Raw genomic sequence first — 13819 nt, 5'->3', positions numbered from 1 at the left:
CTCCCCAGGAGGACCCTGACCCCAGAGCAAGGTCCCTGATTCCCAAAGCCCTGATCCCAGTCCCCCACTTGCCTCGACTCTCCCCTTCTCCCGAAGTGACTGGATGAGGAGGAGGGGGCAGAACCTTCAGGAGCTTGGGGTCGAGGGGCCAGGCCTGAAGGTCTGGAACTCTGCCCTTTTCCCCCCTCAATCCTCTGGGACCCTCCCCCTTCTCCCTGGCAGAGGGACTGACAGACTAGGGGGAGGTGGGATTTGGTATAGGCTTGTGGGCTGGGTGTGGGAGCAGGTAGGATGACCAGAAGATTTAGCCTCCACTGTACCCCCAAATCCTCAGGCCCCACCATTCCTACCTGTTAGGACTCATCCCTTCTTCCTAAACACCCCTTCCTTCTACCCGAAGGGCCACTGTGAATGTCAGGCCTAGATGAGGGGAGCAGGAGGTGAAGGAGGTGGAAGGGAGGGGAGAAGGAGAAACCAGCGTTGGTCTCTGGGCAAAAGGGCTGAGGGTGGGGGAATGCTCAGGAGGGGGCAGAGGACTTGAGTTAAGGGGGCCTGGGGGGACGGTCCAAGGCCTAAGCCTGGGTCCAGTACCTGTTCTCCTGCTGCAAGGCTGTGTGTCCAGGCACAAGTAACTTCATCTTTCTGGGCCTCAATCCCCTTCCTCCTTCCCTCCTCCTGAAGTGGAGGTAATACCACCATTACTAAAGATGCCTGGAGCAGTAGGTGCCATAATAATAGTTAATTGTATTCTGGATTTACTGAGCACCGTACCGTGAGCCAGGAAACAGTGCTAAGTGAACAGGGCTAAGTGTTCCGCATGAAGAGTCCTGTCACACGTAAGCTCCCTATAACACCATAAGGGGCCTCTCTCCGTCTCCCCTTCCCTTTTTTGGGGGAATGTGTGTGTAGTATTAGCCCTGGTAGGTAAGAGGGGGCCTGGCGCAACGAGGTCATTGGGCCCTCCTGCCCCTTCACCTACTGACTGGGTGAGTCTCCGCACACTCTTCCAGCCTCCGCTCTTAGTTTCCTCCTTGGAAAACGTGATCCCAGCAGGACCCTGAGAGTCCCTTCCTTCCGAGTTCTAAGTCCTGACAGCTCCCTTCCTCCGACTTCGGGAGGCCCCCCCCCTTCCTCTGCAGGTCCAAGCACCGGACCAAAGGGGCTCTGGGTGGGGGGCAGGGCGGGCGAGGCCGGGCTGGCGATTGGGCCGCCAGGAGTTGGGGGGGGAGGGAGGGGAGGGACGGACGGCTGCACTGCGGAGCCCAGCGGGCGGGCGGGGCGGCCTACCGACGCGGGATGGCAGGTGCGACCTCCACGCCCCGGCCCTGTTAATGACACCACCTTTACTCCCACCCGGCTGGGCGCCAGGTCTTCCTCGGTTGTTGCCAGCAATGAGTCTGGGTATGAGTGGTCTGGGAGGGAGTGGGGAGAGGGACGCCTCAGTCATCCACCCTCTCCCACTTGGGGGAAAATGGGCTGAGGGGTGATGGAGGAGTTCTTTGGCTGTACCCATGGGCTGGAGAGGACAGGGAGAGCCGCATCTGGGGCGTGGGGTACAGAAGCGAAATAGAGAGGAGGAACAGGAGAGAAGCTCTGGCTGGGATAGAGAGTTTGGTTGTCAGATCCCCGCCCTCATCTCCCTCCTTGTGGGTCTCCTGGGTCTGTGATGCGCTGCCTGCAACCCCCAAGTCTACCGCCAGGGGCCGCAGAAACTCTGTCCTTGCAGCCGACTCTGGGGTTGAACATCTCGGTGAGGAGAGAAGGGAAAGAGGGACCAGGCATGACCTTTTTGGCTCGGAAAGTCTTACGAAACAGAAAGGAAACGTTAGTACCTGCGGTAAAGTATTGATATTCGTCAGAGAATATTGAGGATCAATTCTAGAACGTTGGTGTCACTAGGATTAAGTCGGTGTCATTTAAAAAATATTGGTATGGGGGCACCTGGCTGGCTCAGTCGGTAGAGCATGCGACTCTTGATCTCAGGGTCGTGAGTTCAAGCCCCACGCTGGGCGTGGAGCCGACTTAAAAAAACATACAAATATTGATATCACTCATAGTTAATTTAGCATTTTAGTCATAGAATCTTGAAATCAGAGCGGAGAGGCTTTTTTTTTAAGATTTTATTTATTTATTCATGAGAGACAGAGAGAGAGAGAGAGAGAGAGAGAGGCAGAGGGAGAAGCAGGCTCCCAAGGAGCAGGGAGCCCGATGCGGGACTCGACTCCAGGACCCTGGGACCATAACCTGAGCCGAAGGCAGACGCTTAACCATCTGTGCCACCCAGGCGCCCGAGCCAAGAGGCTCTTGACTGGTAGAATCTTAGAAAGTAAGAGAGGAAGGGACTTCCCTAAGGTCACACCTCCAGGGCGGGCAGAGGAATGTGGGGGCACATGTCTGAGAGCGGTGGGGATTTCCTTCTCCCTCGGAGCCCTCTTCCTGGCCCATCTGCGAGCGTCCTCAAGCCTCAGGTTGAGGGAGAGGAAGGGGGGGTGGCTGGTCCCGCTTTAACTTGGGAAGGTGGCGGGGGGTAGGGGACGCGGGGGAACACCTTGAGCCTTGGAGTTCCGGGGTGGCCCCCGCAGCCCGCGCTGTCCTTCCTTCCAGATGACAATTTGTCGGGCACGAGCGGCATGGAGGTGGACGACCGCGTGTCGGCGCTGGAGCAGCGGCTGCAGCTGCAGGAAGACGAGCTCGCGGTCCTCAAGGCGGCGCTGGCTGACGCGTTGCGTCGCCTGCGGGCATGCGAGGAGCAGGGTGCTGCGCTGCGCGCGCGGGGATCCCCCAAGGGCCGAGCGCCTCCACGCTTAGGCACCACAGCCTCGGGTATCTTTGCTAGACCAGAGGGATGAGATGGGGAGAGGTCATACGCACTACTTCTGTCCTCTAACCGTATCCTCTTCCTCTAGTGTGTCAGCTCTTGAAAGGCCTTCCCACCAGGACGCCTCTCAATGGCGCGGGGCCCCCGCGGCGCGTGGGCGGCTATGCCACCTCCCCATCCTCCCCCAAGAAGGAGGCGACCTCCGGGCGCAGGTGAGGCACGGAAGCCAGGGTCCCTAGCCTCCTCCAAGACACTGTGGGAGACGGAGGCTTGTTTATACGGCGAGGGGTGGGCTCAGGTGCCCGAACTCCAGCAATGGGAAGTGCCAGGAGGTTCTCGCCCTCCTCTAACACTGGCCTGCTAACCTCACAGGCTCCTAACTGTGTGCTCTCTTCTTCGCAGTGCCCGCCGCTATTTGTCACCAGAGCGCCTCGCCTCGGTGCGCCGCGAGGACCCCCGCAGCCGCACCACATCTTCTAGCAGCAATTGTAGCGCCAAAAAGGAAGGGTAGGTGTCTGGGGTGGGGTTATGTCCCAGAGGGTGCGGCCAGGACCCCAGAAAGGCATGGGAAAGGGGATGGGGAATTTCTGGTGATGCCGCAGGCCACGAGGTGATAACTTAGAGCGAGACCCTGGAGTTCCGAATGCGGGGACTGTGACGGAGGCTTGGAGAGACCAATCTTGAGAAAGCATGGTCCAAGGGGAAGGCCTGGAAAGGCGCAGCCACATCGAGGGGCGTGGTCAAGCCTTAAGAGGCTGCACTAGGACTTAGGAGAAGTGAGTGGTTAGGATCCTTTGGGTAAGCCACAGTGGAAATCAAGGGGGAGCCAGGCTTGTGAGCGTGGCCATTAAGGTAAAAGTCTCCATTGAATCTCAGGGGTGGGGCCGGGAGAGAAGCCTCAAAGGAGTGTCTGCAGGGAATAGGGAAATAGAGGGACAGGTATGATTGGGATTTGAGGGCATGGGCAGAGTGTTAGCCTGGGCAGAATCAGAGCCTGGGGTGGGGATCCCTGGGCCCAATACCAGCTGGTGGCGTGTCAGGTGCAAGAAGCAGGTGCCGCGGAGTCTGGGACCAGACCAGAGGGGCGGAGCCACAGATAGGCGTGGCCCAACACCAGGAGGCGGAGCCAACCTGGAGGCTTTGAAGGGACTCAGCCCAGGGACTGGATCCCGATAAAGTGGTCGCAGTCAGAATTCCTGGGGGGACCCGAGGGCTCAGGGGGGAGCAGTCAGTTATCAAGAGAGGAGTCAACTCTGGGGACAGATCAGAAAGGGAGGTGGGTGTTGGGCGTGGTCAATTCCCTGGAGGCAGGACCACACTGAAGGTCTGGGCGGAGTAAAAACCTAAGGATGGGGTCACGATGCTGTGGGCGTGGGGGCTGAACTAAGGCAGGAACTGGCTCAAATAATAGCAAACACGTACCTAGTGCTATGTGCTAGGCACAACTCCAGGCACTTTACATGAATTAACCAATATAATCCTCGCAATCACCCCGCGAGGTAGGTATTCTTATTATCCCCATTTTTTGAAAACAAGGAAACCGAGGCAAAGGCTGGGCAACTTGTCCACACTACTAGGAAGTGGCAGAGGTGGGGTTTGAACTCAGGCAGACATTCCCGCTAGTTCTGTTCTCAAACAACACTCTCCCCCCGCCCCCCCCCAAAAGAGCCTGGTGTCAGGACCCCACAGCCCGGGATCTGAGACCCAGTGTGACCGGCCGGCTCCCCGGGTCGGCCGCGGAGGGCGGGGCAGGGCGCGGCGGCGCGGGCGCCTCCCAGGGCCGGAAGCGGCGGAGCCCGTCCCGGCTCCACCCCCGGCCCCGAAGCTCCGCCAGCCGCCGCCATGAGTAGCTTTGGAGCTGGGTGAGACCCTCTCGCAGACCCCCTCCTCCCTGCACCCCGCGGGGCCTGGATCCCAGGTCTCCCCTCGCCCTCGCCAGGGAACTGGGCCCGCGAGTATCACCCCTTCCCGCCCGCGAAGGGAACGTGGAGACACGCCCCTTCACCGCTTCCCTTGCTGCTTGAAGTTTGGGTCACTGTGGGACGGGGGGTGGGGAGCGCTGGGAGCGCTGGGAGCGCGGTGCTGATTAGGAGGGAGGGGTCCCTGGTGACTCCCGTCCTCCAGGATCGCGTCCCTGCCACTTCGTGCTGTGTGATCTTTGGCGATCACTGCCTCTCTGGGCCTGTGTCTTAGGCTCTGCAAGATCAACCGAGCAAAGCACACGGCCTGCAGAGAGGCAGCGCTCCGCTCCTTACGCGGCCCCCGTTATTCATCAGAGACCTCCGGGGAGCGGTGGGGTAGGGGAGTGGTTTCTCCTCCTTTCTGACCGGTCTTCTAATTAGGGCGCTTTTTCTCCCCCTTTCCTGGCAGCAAAACCAAAGAAGTTATCTTCAGCGTGGGTGAGTGGGGAGAGGGGGAGGGGCATGGTTGGGGATCGCTGGAGATCAGGGGACCTGGCTTATGGAGTCTTTGCCTCTCTGGCCTCAGTTTCCCCGCCCATTATCATTTTTTTTTTTTTAAGTGAAGCCCGAAGGGGAGAGGGAATAGGGGATAGGGGCTGGTGTCAGCGCCTGACCTCTGGGGGTGTCCTGGCAGAGGAGGGCTCCGTGAAAATGTTCCTGAGGGGGCGCCCTGTGCCCATGCTGATTCCGGACGAGCTGGCGCCCACCTACAGCCTGGACACGCGCTCGGAGCTGCCGTCCAACCGTCTCAAGCTGGATTGGGTGTATCCTTTTGCTCTAATTCCTTCCTCCCTGCCCCTCATCCTCCAGTCTGGAGGGGACAAAAGCCCTTCTGGAATGAGACTTGGGGGGCAGGGATGGTCTTCAGGAGGGACTTGTAGACCTCTGTGGCCTGAGGGGTCAGGATGACCCTGGAGTCAGAAGGGAGCCAGAGGAGGGCGCCTGGGTGGCTCAGTTGGTTAGGCGACTGCCTTCGGCTCAGGTCATGATCCTGGAGTCCCGGGATCGAGCCCCACATCGGGCTCCCTGCTCAGCAGGAGCCCTGCTTCTCCCTGTGACCCTCTTCCCTCTCATGCTCTCTATCTCTCATTCTCTCTCTCTCAAATAAATAAATAAATAAAATCTTTAAAAAAAAAAAAAAAGGGAGCCAGAGGAAAGCAGATTAGCTGAAAGGACCTTTTATGATTCAGGAAGGCAGCAAATATTTGCTGAGTGCCTTCCATATGTCTGATTCTCTTCTATATTCCAGGAGTGAACCGGAGCTCACCTTCTAAAGAAAACTGGGGGTGGGGGTAGGAGAGAAGGTACCAGAAGCCAGTGGTCAAATAAACAAGGTAATTTCAGTTAAGTAGGAAATGCTGGGAACACAGGAACCCAAGGTCATGTGAGAGGAGTCACTGTGTTTCTCCGAGGCCAGGGCCTTTGAGCTGTACGAATTGAGCAATTAAGAGCCAGCATAGGAAGAACTAGAAGAAGACTGTTCCAGACAGAGGGCACGGCCGGTACGAGGGCTCTGTGGCCAGAGCGAGCTTGGCATATTTGAGAAATTGAAGAAGTTGGAAATGGTGAAGAACCCTGGCAGCAGTGGGTTGAAACCTCAGCCTAGCCTCTGGCTGGCCGTCTGACCCTGGACAAGTCACCTCGCCTCTCTGTGCCTCAGTTGTGTCCCCTGAAAAATGGGTTTCATGTTCTGAGATTCCTAAGGCTATGAAAGAGTGTGTAAAGGTGCCAAGCTCAAAATATGTGCCTCATAAACAGGGATTGATAGCATAGTAACTACTCATTACAGTGGACTTAGGTGCCAGGCACTGTTCTAAAGTGTTTTATGGATAAACATGGTGAATGATATGATCCTTCTCTTTTGTAGAACTGAGAATGTATTTGCACAAGCAGCAGCCTCCGAGAGCTCTCTGAGGCCTGCAGGTTGGGAATGATGACCCCCACTTTCTGGATGAGAAAACTGAGTCCAAGGGAGAGGACCTAGCCCTGTCCTAGGGAGTCAGAACAGTTCTGAGGCAAAGAACTCTCGACTGTGTGGCCCAGGCTTTTTCCAAAGAGCCCACTGGGGCTTGGGATCAGCATCCTAGGGACACAGTCCCTGTCCTCTCTGCTCTCGGGCTTGGTTTCTGCTCTGGAGGAAGCAGGGTTGTTGGGGCCCAGGGTCTCCGAGACCACTGGAAATATTCATGAGAATCAAAGCGTACTAAGCTGTTGTACCAGGCTAGATCAGCCGAGGCTGCAAAAATCAGTGTGGGCCTCAGATGCCCCATTTCCAAAATAACTGCAGGGTAGAGCAGTTTTCTCTGGGGTCACGATACATGGGTCAGCATTCATTCAGTTAGTTTCTGACCGTCTGGGGCCAAGGGCCGGGCACCCAGGAGTCACCATGACGGCCTGCCCTACTAGGGCTCCCCATCCAGTGTGGGGACAGACTCCTTGACAGTGACAACCCACAGTGATCAGGGCTGGGATAGGGGAACCCAGAGGGGCAGCTGACCCAGCCTGGGGGTCAGGGAGGGCTTCCCAGAGGAAGAGTTACAGAAGTGAACGAAACAGCCCAGTCTGGGCCACTGTGGAACTCACCGATTCATTGGGGAATAGGGACAGTTAACAGATGAACCAGGTAATGAATGAGTGAGGTGAGGCCAGTGGAGGAAATGGTAGCTGAGAAGAGTAGCAGGTGGGATGTGCTAGGCAAAGGGAAAGGTTAGTGTCAAGGCCTGGAGTCATATTCTTGGCTTTTTTATTTTGTTAAAGATTTTATTTATCAGAGACAGAGCACGAGCAGGAGGAGCAGCAGGCAGGGGGAGAAGCAGGCTCCCAGCCTAGCAGAGAGCCTGATGTGGGACTCCATCCCAGGACCCCGGGATCATGAGCCGAGCTGAAGGCAGACGTTTAACCGACTGAGCCACCCAGGCGTCCCATGAGCTTGACATTTTGAGGGACTCCGAGATCAGAGAGCCAAGGAGGGCAGAAGCCCTGTTGAAGCCAGAAAAGGCCCAGCCAGGCCAATGGGGGGAGCCACAGAAAGTTCTGAACAGAAGAGTCAGCCATTCCTTCAACATACACTAAATTCCTATGTCTGCTCTGTCCCAGGCTCTGATCTGGGCACAAGGAATACAGCAGTGAACAAAATGGACAAAGATTCCTGCCCTCCTGGAGCAGATACTCTAGCTGGGGAGACAGTTAAACCGTGTGGGATTCTGATGAGTGTATGACGGAAACATGAGTGGGGGAGGGGAGGGGAGGCAGTGAGGGTGCATGAGTTTGCAGTTTTAAATAGCAAGGGCAGGAAAGGCCTCTCTGAGGAGCTGACAGTGGAGCAGAGACCCAAAGGAGGTGAGGGAGCCATGGAGGGATGAAGGGGAGGAGGACTCAGGTAGAGGGAACAGCAAGTGCAAAGGACCTGAGGTGAGAACAGAGAGGAAGCCAGTGTGAGTGGAGCCTGCCTGAGGAATGAGGAATCGGGCCCAGATCCGGCCGGGCCTCACGCCCAGACTTTCGTAAGGATTTTGACTTTTGCTCTGAGTTACTTGGGACCCATGGGAAGGTTGGAGCAGATGTGAGCTAACAGCGTTAACAGGTCTTAATAGGATCCTTCTGGAGAGAGGGGCGCGGGGGTTATATTGGTGTTCTGTGACTGCTGTAATGAATTACCACAAACTTGGTGGCTTGAAACAGAAAAAGTTTCTCTCACAGTTTCTCGGAGGCCAGAAATCCAAAGTCAAGGTGCTGGCGGGGCCGTACTCGCTCTGGAGGCTCTGGGGGAGAACCTGTCCCATGTCCGTCTCCTGGCTTTTCGCGGCTGCCGGCAGCCCGTTGGGGCTTTTTGGCCTGTAGCCGCTCCACATCACTCCAGTCTCTGATTTTCCTGTGGGTCCCATCCCACAGCCCCCGCGGTGTTCACGTCTTTTCCTCTCTGACTCTTTACAAGGGCACTTTTGTCTTTGGATTTAGGACCCACCCAGGTAATTCAGGATAATCTCATCTTGAGATCCTTAATTGTATCTGCAAAGACTCCTTTCCCAAGTCAGTGGGAAGGGTTCGTGCACCGGTTCCGAGGGTTAATATTTTGGTGGACATATTGTTGGGGGGGAATACCATCACCCCACACACACCCCTCCACCCCCGTCGCCGGGGGATCTGAGTGGCAGCCGGAAAACCTAAGCCCAGTTCTTGAGTCTGGCGGTCAGTGCGCATGTGCGGTGTAAAACAGGCTCCTTGACCTGCCCCGGGCATCTCCAGCCATGGCTACCGCGGCCGAGACTGCCGGGCCAACCTTTACCTGCTACCCACCGGCGAGATAGTGTATTTCGTGGCCTCCGTGGCCGTGCTGTACAGCGTGGAAGAGCAGAGACAGCGGCATTACCTGGGACACAATGATGACATCAAATGGTAAAGGCCTGGGAGGGGCACTGCTGGGAGGGGCGGGGCCAGGCCTTTGCTTGGCCTACAGGCTGAACTGGGGGGGGCGGGGCGCGGGAATGGATTGCTTATCAGTATTTTTAAAGGTCGGTGAATTCACACAAATGCCTGGTTTTTTCACTTCTTTCGAAAACTCCTCGCTGGCGCCCCAGACAATCCCACAGCGTGTGGGAGCCAGATAGAGACAGCCCTTTTAAATGGCTGCACTCTCCTGGCCACCAGTTGGGTCCAGGCCTGAGCCCTTTGGGTATTTGAGTTAGAGACCCCGGGCCAGAGTCTTGATTCTGAGCCTGAGTACCCAGAAAGTGCCCCCTTATTGTTAACGGACAAAATCGTTGTTTGTTGGCTAAATAACTCACTCAACCGCTTGTGGAATGAATAGCCCCGCCTTATGACTTTGGCCTGCCCTGGGAGGGGTCCTGGGCCGCCATGAGCCCCCTCCCTCCCCCTGAACCCTGTCCATCTGCCATCTCTCTCAGCCTGGCTGTCCACCCTGATATGGTCACCATTGCCACGGGACAGGTAGCAGGCACCACAAAGGAGGGGAAGGTAACAGATTGGAGGGGGCGGCACGTGGAGACTGGGGGTGGGGTGGGGGTGGGGGCAGACAGCTGGGCCCCCCAGGTAACAGGCCTCTCTCTTCCTTGCAGCCACTACCACCCCACGTGCGCATTTGGGACTCAGTTTCTCTCTCCACCTTACATGTGCTGGGCCTGGGGGTGTTTGACAGAGCTGTGTGCTGTGTGGGCTTTTCCAAATCTGTAAGTCCTGCGCCGCCCTCCATTTGCCCCTCACCTCCAAAGTCAGGAGTAAGCCACTCACTCACCCCCACCTCTCCCCCCAACTCCCACAACTTTGGGGTGGGGCCTCGCCTTCACTGTGACATCCAAGGTGTAGGCCATGCCCCCTGGCAGAAATCCAGGCCCTCCAGGCTGAGCCCCCATCTTTGTGACCTCACAGGGCTGCTCCCTTAGCCCTTGCGGGGCCAGGGGGGGACCCACATGACCTGATTGTCCCCAGACGAACTCCTTGGCGATCGTTTGATCGGCCCATGCTTGTTGTGTTTTTTGGCACCAACTTTCATTCTCCAAAGGTCCTTATCCCTTAGGCATTGTAACCCAGTGTGTAGAGCTTGTGGTTCTCTCTGCAGGCCTGGATGGGTGTTGGCAGGATGGGCGTTGGCAGGTCTGGGTGAGATAACCCCAGAAATGGACAGTAAGCCTTTAGGAATTTGTAGAGCAATTGGACATTTCCCACCACATCCAAGTCTGTGATTAGTGGGCTTTTTAATCATATTTTACATTTTTATCAGAATGCATTCTACCAAAGTATTGATGTGGAAGAGATTGAGGAATAAGAAACAACCAGTCCTTCCCCACCCCCCCCCCGCCCCATTGTGTAAGAAGCACTGATTAGAGCCTCACGGATTTTCTGAGGCCCAGGGAGTCCTTTGAGAACACTTGGGGTGGGGGGTGGGGTGGGAGAGAAAAGCTATTTTTTTGCCACAGTGTGTATGGGGACGGGTGAACCCTGCAAAATCAAAATTAACCTGTTTAACCAAAGGTATAAACACCCAACATTTTACCAACTTGGTTGTGGAATTTCATGTACATAAAAGTTACTCCATATAAGATTACAGATTAGGTGGTGTCAGGATTCCTCACCACGTGGTGGCTGCAGAGGAAAAGCTGAAGATAAAGATGAATTTCTTTCTTGTTTTTTGGGATTTTTTTTTAGGTTTTGTTTATTTATTTGACAGACAGAGAGAGAGACAGCAAGAGAGGGAACACAAGCAGGGGGAGCGGGAGAGGGAGAAGCCGGCTTCCCGCGGAGCAGGGAGCCCGATGCGGGGCTCGATCCCAGGACCCTGGGATCATGACCCGAGCCAAAGGCACACAATGACTGAGCCACCCAGGTGCCCCAAGGAGATATTTCTTAGGGACGGGTCATTTCAAAAGGAAAATTCTAGAAACCCTTTAAAATGTGTGTCTGGCTGCTGGACAGGGAGTGTATTTGAATGTGTTTCGTATAATGTGGGCCAGGAGCTTTGAAAATCTTAAAACAGGCCTGCGTGGGAAATGCCCCTGTGGGCAAAGTGTTGAGGGGATGGATCCTGACCCACCTTCTCTGCCCCCTCCTCTCTCCTCCTTCCAGAATGGGGGTAACCTGCTCTGTGCAGTGGACGAATCCAACGATCACGTGCTCTCCGTGTGGGACTGGGCCAAGGAGGCCAAGGTGGTGGATAGCAAGGTGGGGTGACTGTTCTCATCCCCTCTCCTTGGGGTACCTCTCTGGGACTGGCCTGGATCTCAGCAGTTAGGAGTCTGGAACCAGAGAGACTCACGTTTCAGTCCAAGCTTTACCATTTGGTGGCTGTGTGACTTCAGGCAAGAGGCTCGCCCCCCTGAGCCTTGATTGCCTCCTCTGTAAAGTGGGGATAATGGTAGCATCTTCGTAGTAGGGCCTTGGCTTTGACGTTGGGATGCAGGGATGCTGGACCAGGCCCAACAGAAAGGTCGGTGCGAGGCAGCTCCTGACCTTAGCCTTGCAATGTCCAGAACGTTGACTTGCATCTCTGGGTGGTGGCCTGACTTCTAGATGAGTAATCTGAGGCATGGTAGAGGGGACAGCTACTTGCCTGAGGTCACATACCTATTTTGGGCACGGGACAGGAGACCTGGGTTCTGGATGGGGCCCACGGTTTGGGGACAGAGACTTAGTGTTTGAGAGGCTGGGCTCTGGAGTTGATTGTGGATTTGACTCTTCCCTGGCTGGGTGGCCTAAGGCAAGGGACGTCATCCCCTCTTTGAGCCTCAGTCTTCATCATGATGGGGGCCGCTAATGAGCCTTACCTCACAGGGTGCTGTGAGGATTACAGGGGTTAATGGCTGGAATATTTAGCACGGCACTTGATACAGAGTTGGGGCTCTCTAGGGTCTGCTGTTATGTTGACAAAGATGGCAATAATGGTTTGCCGGCTGGCCCTGCCTCCTGTACTTTAGTTTGCCTGTATAGGAAAGACACAGGCGGGTAGGGTCTGCAGTGCACAACCCGCACAGCCATATAGGGCAGTCCTATGTGGGGTGGCCCTGGTGGCTTTGAGGTCCTGATTCAGAATCTCCCCCACTTCCCAAAGTGCTCCAACGAGGCTGTGCTGGTGGCCACCTTCCACCCCACAGACCCCACCCTGCTCATCACCTGCGGGAAATCCCACATCTACTTCTGGAGTCTGGAGGGGGGCAACCTGAGCAAGCGGCAGGGCCTCTTTGAGGTGAGTGCCAGGGGTGCGGGGATGGGCTGGCCCTGAAGGAGGCAGTCAGAGACACCCAGGCAGACAACAAAACAGAGGGCCCCAGAGGGTTCCAGAGGGTTCCAGAGCATTCTAGAGGGTTTCAGAGGCTGGAGATTATGGGGATGCCAAGGTGTTGCCCGCCAGGGCCTCAGTTTCCTTATCCATACCGTGAAGATAATCCTCCTCAACTCTCAAGTTGGGAGGCTTCAATGGGGTGAAGGGTATAGCAGCTCCTAGCAGATAGTAAATGCTCAGTAAGCAGTGCTATGCTTGCCGAGAATATGGAAAAACGCCGAGGTCAGAGGCCGACTGGCCGAAAGAGATGCGCACCCAGACAGACAGACAGACACTGAGCAGGAAGCAGAGGGCCTGGGAGAAGATGCAGGGGCACCTCTGACAGGGCTCACCAGTCTTTGGTGAGAACTGGGGCTTTCACCCCAAAAGGGGAGGCCCTGAGAACACCGGGCACAGATGAAACAGATATCGAGGAAAGGGTGGGGCGAGGCCGAGAGAGAGACATAGAGACAGAGGGTGGGGAAGGAGAGGGGAAGAGAGAGGGGCAGGGGCGGAGTGGGGGAGCCAGAGATGGAGAGGGGGAGAGCCGGGGACAGAAAGGGAGACCCAGGACAAAGATGGAGAGACCCAGGGATGGGGAGAGGGGGAACCCCGGAACAGAGGACAGGGGAGAGCCGGGGATGGAGAGGGAGAGTCAGGGCAGAGAGAGGACAGAAGGAAAGTCAGAAAGGCAGGAAGTGGGTCTGGGAGTGGGCAAGGGAGACAGTGGGGTCAGAAGCTCTAGGCCACGGAGTGATCCGTGGAGGCGGGTTAGAGATGGGGTGCCCCACACTGGGCCTCACACCCAAAAGCATGGAGAGGACGCCCTGGACCATGGTCCTGGATGGGGCAGGGGGTGAGCTCTGGGAGGTTCTCTGCTTCCTCAACCTTCTGACACCTTCCCCTTCTCCTCTACCCTAGAAACACGAGAAACCGAAGTATGTGCTGTGTGTGACCTTTTTGGAGGGTGGTGATGTGATCACCGGGGACTCTGGGGGGAACCTCTATGTCTGGGGCAAAGGTCAGTGTCACCCCTAACCCCCTTTGGCTGAGCCTTCCTCTGCCCCAGCTTGTGTGGAGCGTATGATAAAAACAGGCTGAATCCTTACTTGCCTAATTCCCACGCCGCCCCCCCATCAAGGCTCAGCTCCAGTATCCCCACCTCCATGAAATCTCTTATTCCCTACCCTTGTCCCCTGCAAATCCCCTGGTAGGGATCAAGTTTGAAGGAAAAACGAATGAGCTGGTTAACCGAGGTGTGGGTGGATG

The 13819-nt window shown here is 56.3% G+C and overlaps 1 protein-coding gene across 3 annotated transcripts in view; it reads left to right on the top strand.

Moving 5' to 3' along the window:
* The window catches only part of EML2 (EMAP like 2), a 26246-nt gene that overhangs the window by 443 nt on the left and 11984 nt on the right, over positions 1 to 13819 (top strand). Inside the window, exons 1-12 of one of the 3 annotated variants that reach the window (XM_027618714.1) lie at positions 1377 to 1401; positions 2605 to 2823; positions 2907 to 3030; positions 3221 to 3325; positions 5189 to 5217; positions 5414 to 5543; positions 9025 to 9174; positions 9684 to 9753; positions 9855 to 9965; positions 11359 to 11454; positions 12341 to 12475; positions 13472 to 13571. In XM_027618714.1, the coding sequence (XP_027474515.1) occupies positions 1392 to 1401; positions 2605 to 2823; positions 2907 to 3030; positions 3221 to 3325; positions 5189 to 5217; positions 5414 to 5543; positions 9025 to 9174; positions 9684 to 9753; positions 9855 to 9965; positions 11359 to 11454; positions 12341 to 12475; positions 13472 to 13571 (1279 nt within the window). In that variant the 5' untranslated portion in view covers positions 1377 to 1391. Of the gene's footprint in view, positions 1 to 1376; positions 1402 to 2604; positions 2824 to 2906; positions 3031 to 3220; positions 3326 to 4599; positions 4681 to 5188; positions 5218 to 5413; positions 5544 to 9024; positions 9175 to 9683; positions 9754 to 9854; positions 9966 to 11358; positions 11455 to 12340; positions 12476 to 13471; positions 13572 to 13819 lie in introns of those variants that run through there. The other 2 variants (XM_027618713.2, XM_027618715.1) reach the window with 2 other exon arrangements.

This window comes from Zalophus californianus, chromosome 17 (genome assembly GCF_009762305.2).
Source record: "Zalophus californianus isolate mZalCal1 chromosome 17, mZalCal1.pri.v2, whole genome shotgun sequence".
Classification (NCBI taxonomy): Eukaryota; Metazoa; Chordata; class Mammalia; order Carnivora; family Otariidae; genus Zalophus; species Zalophus californianus.
The sequence above is the reverse complement of the archived record's forward strand: the minus strand, read 5'-3'. Positions and strand labels throughout refer to the sequence as shown.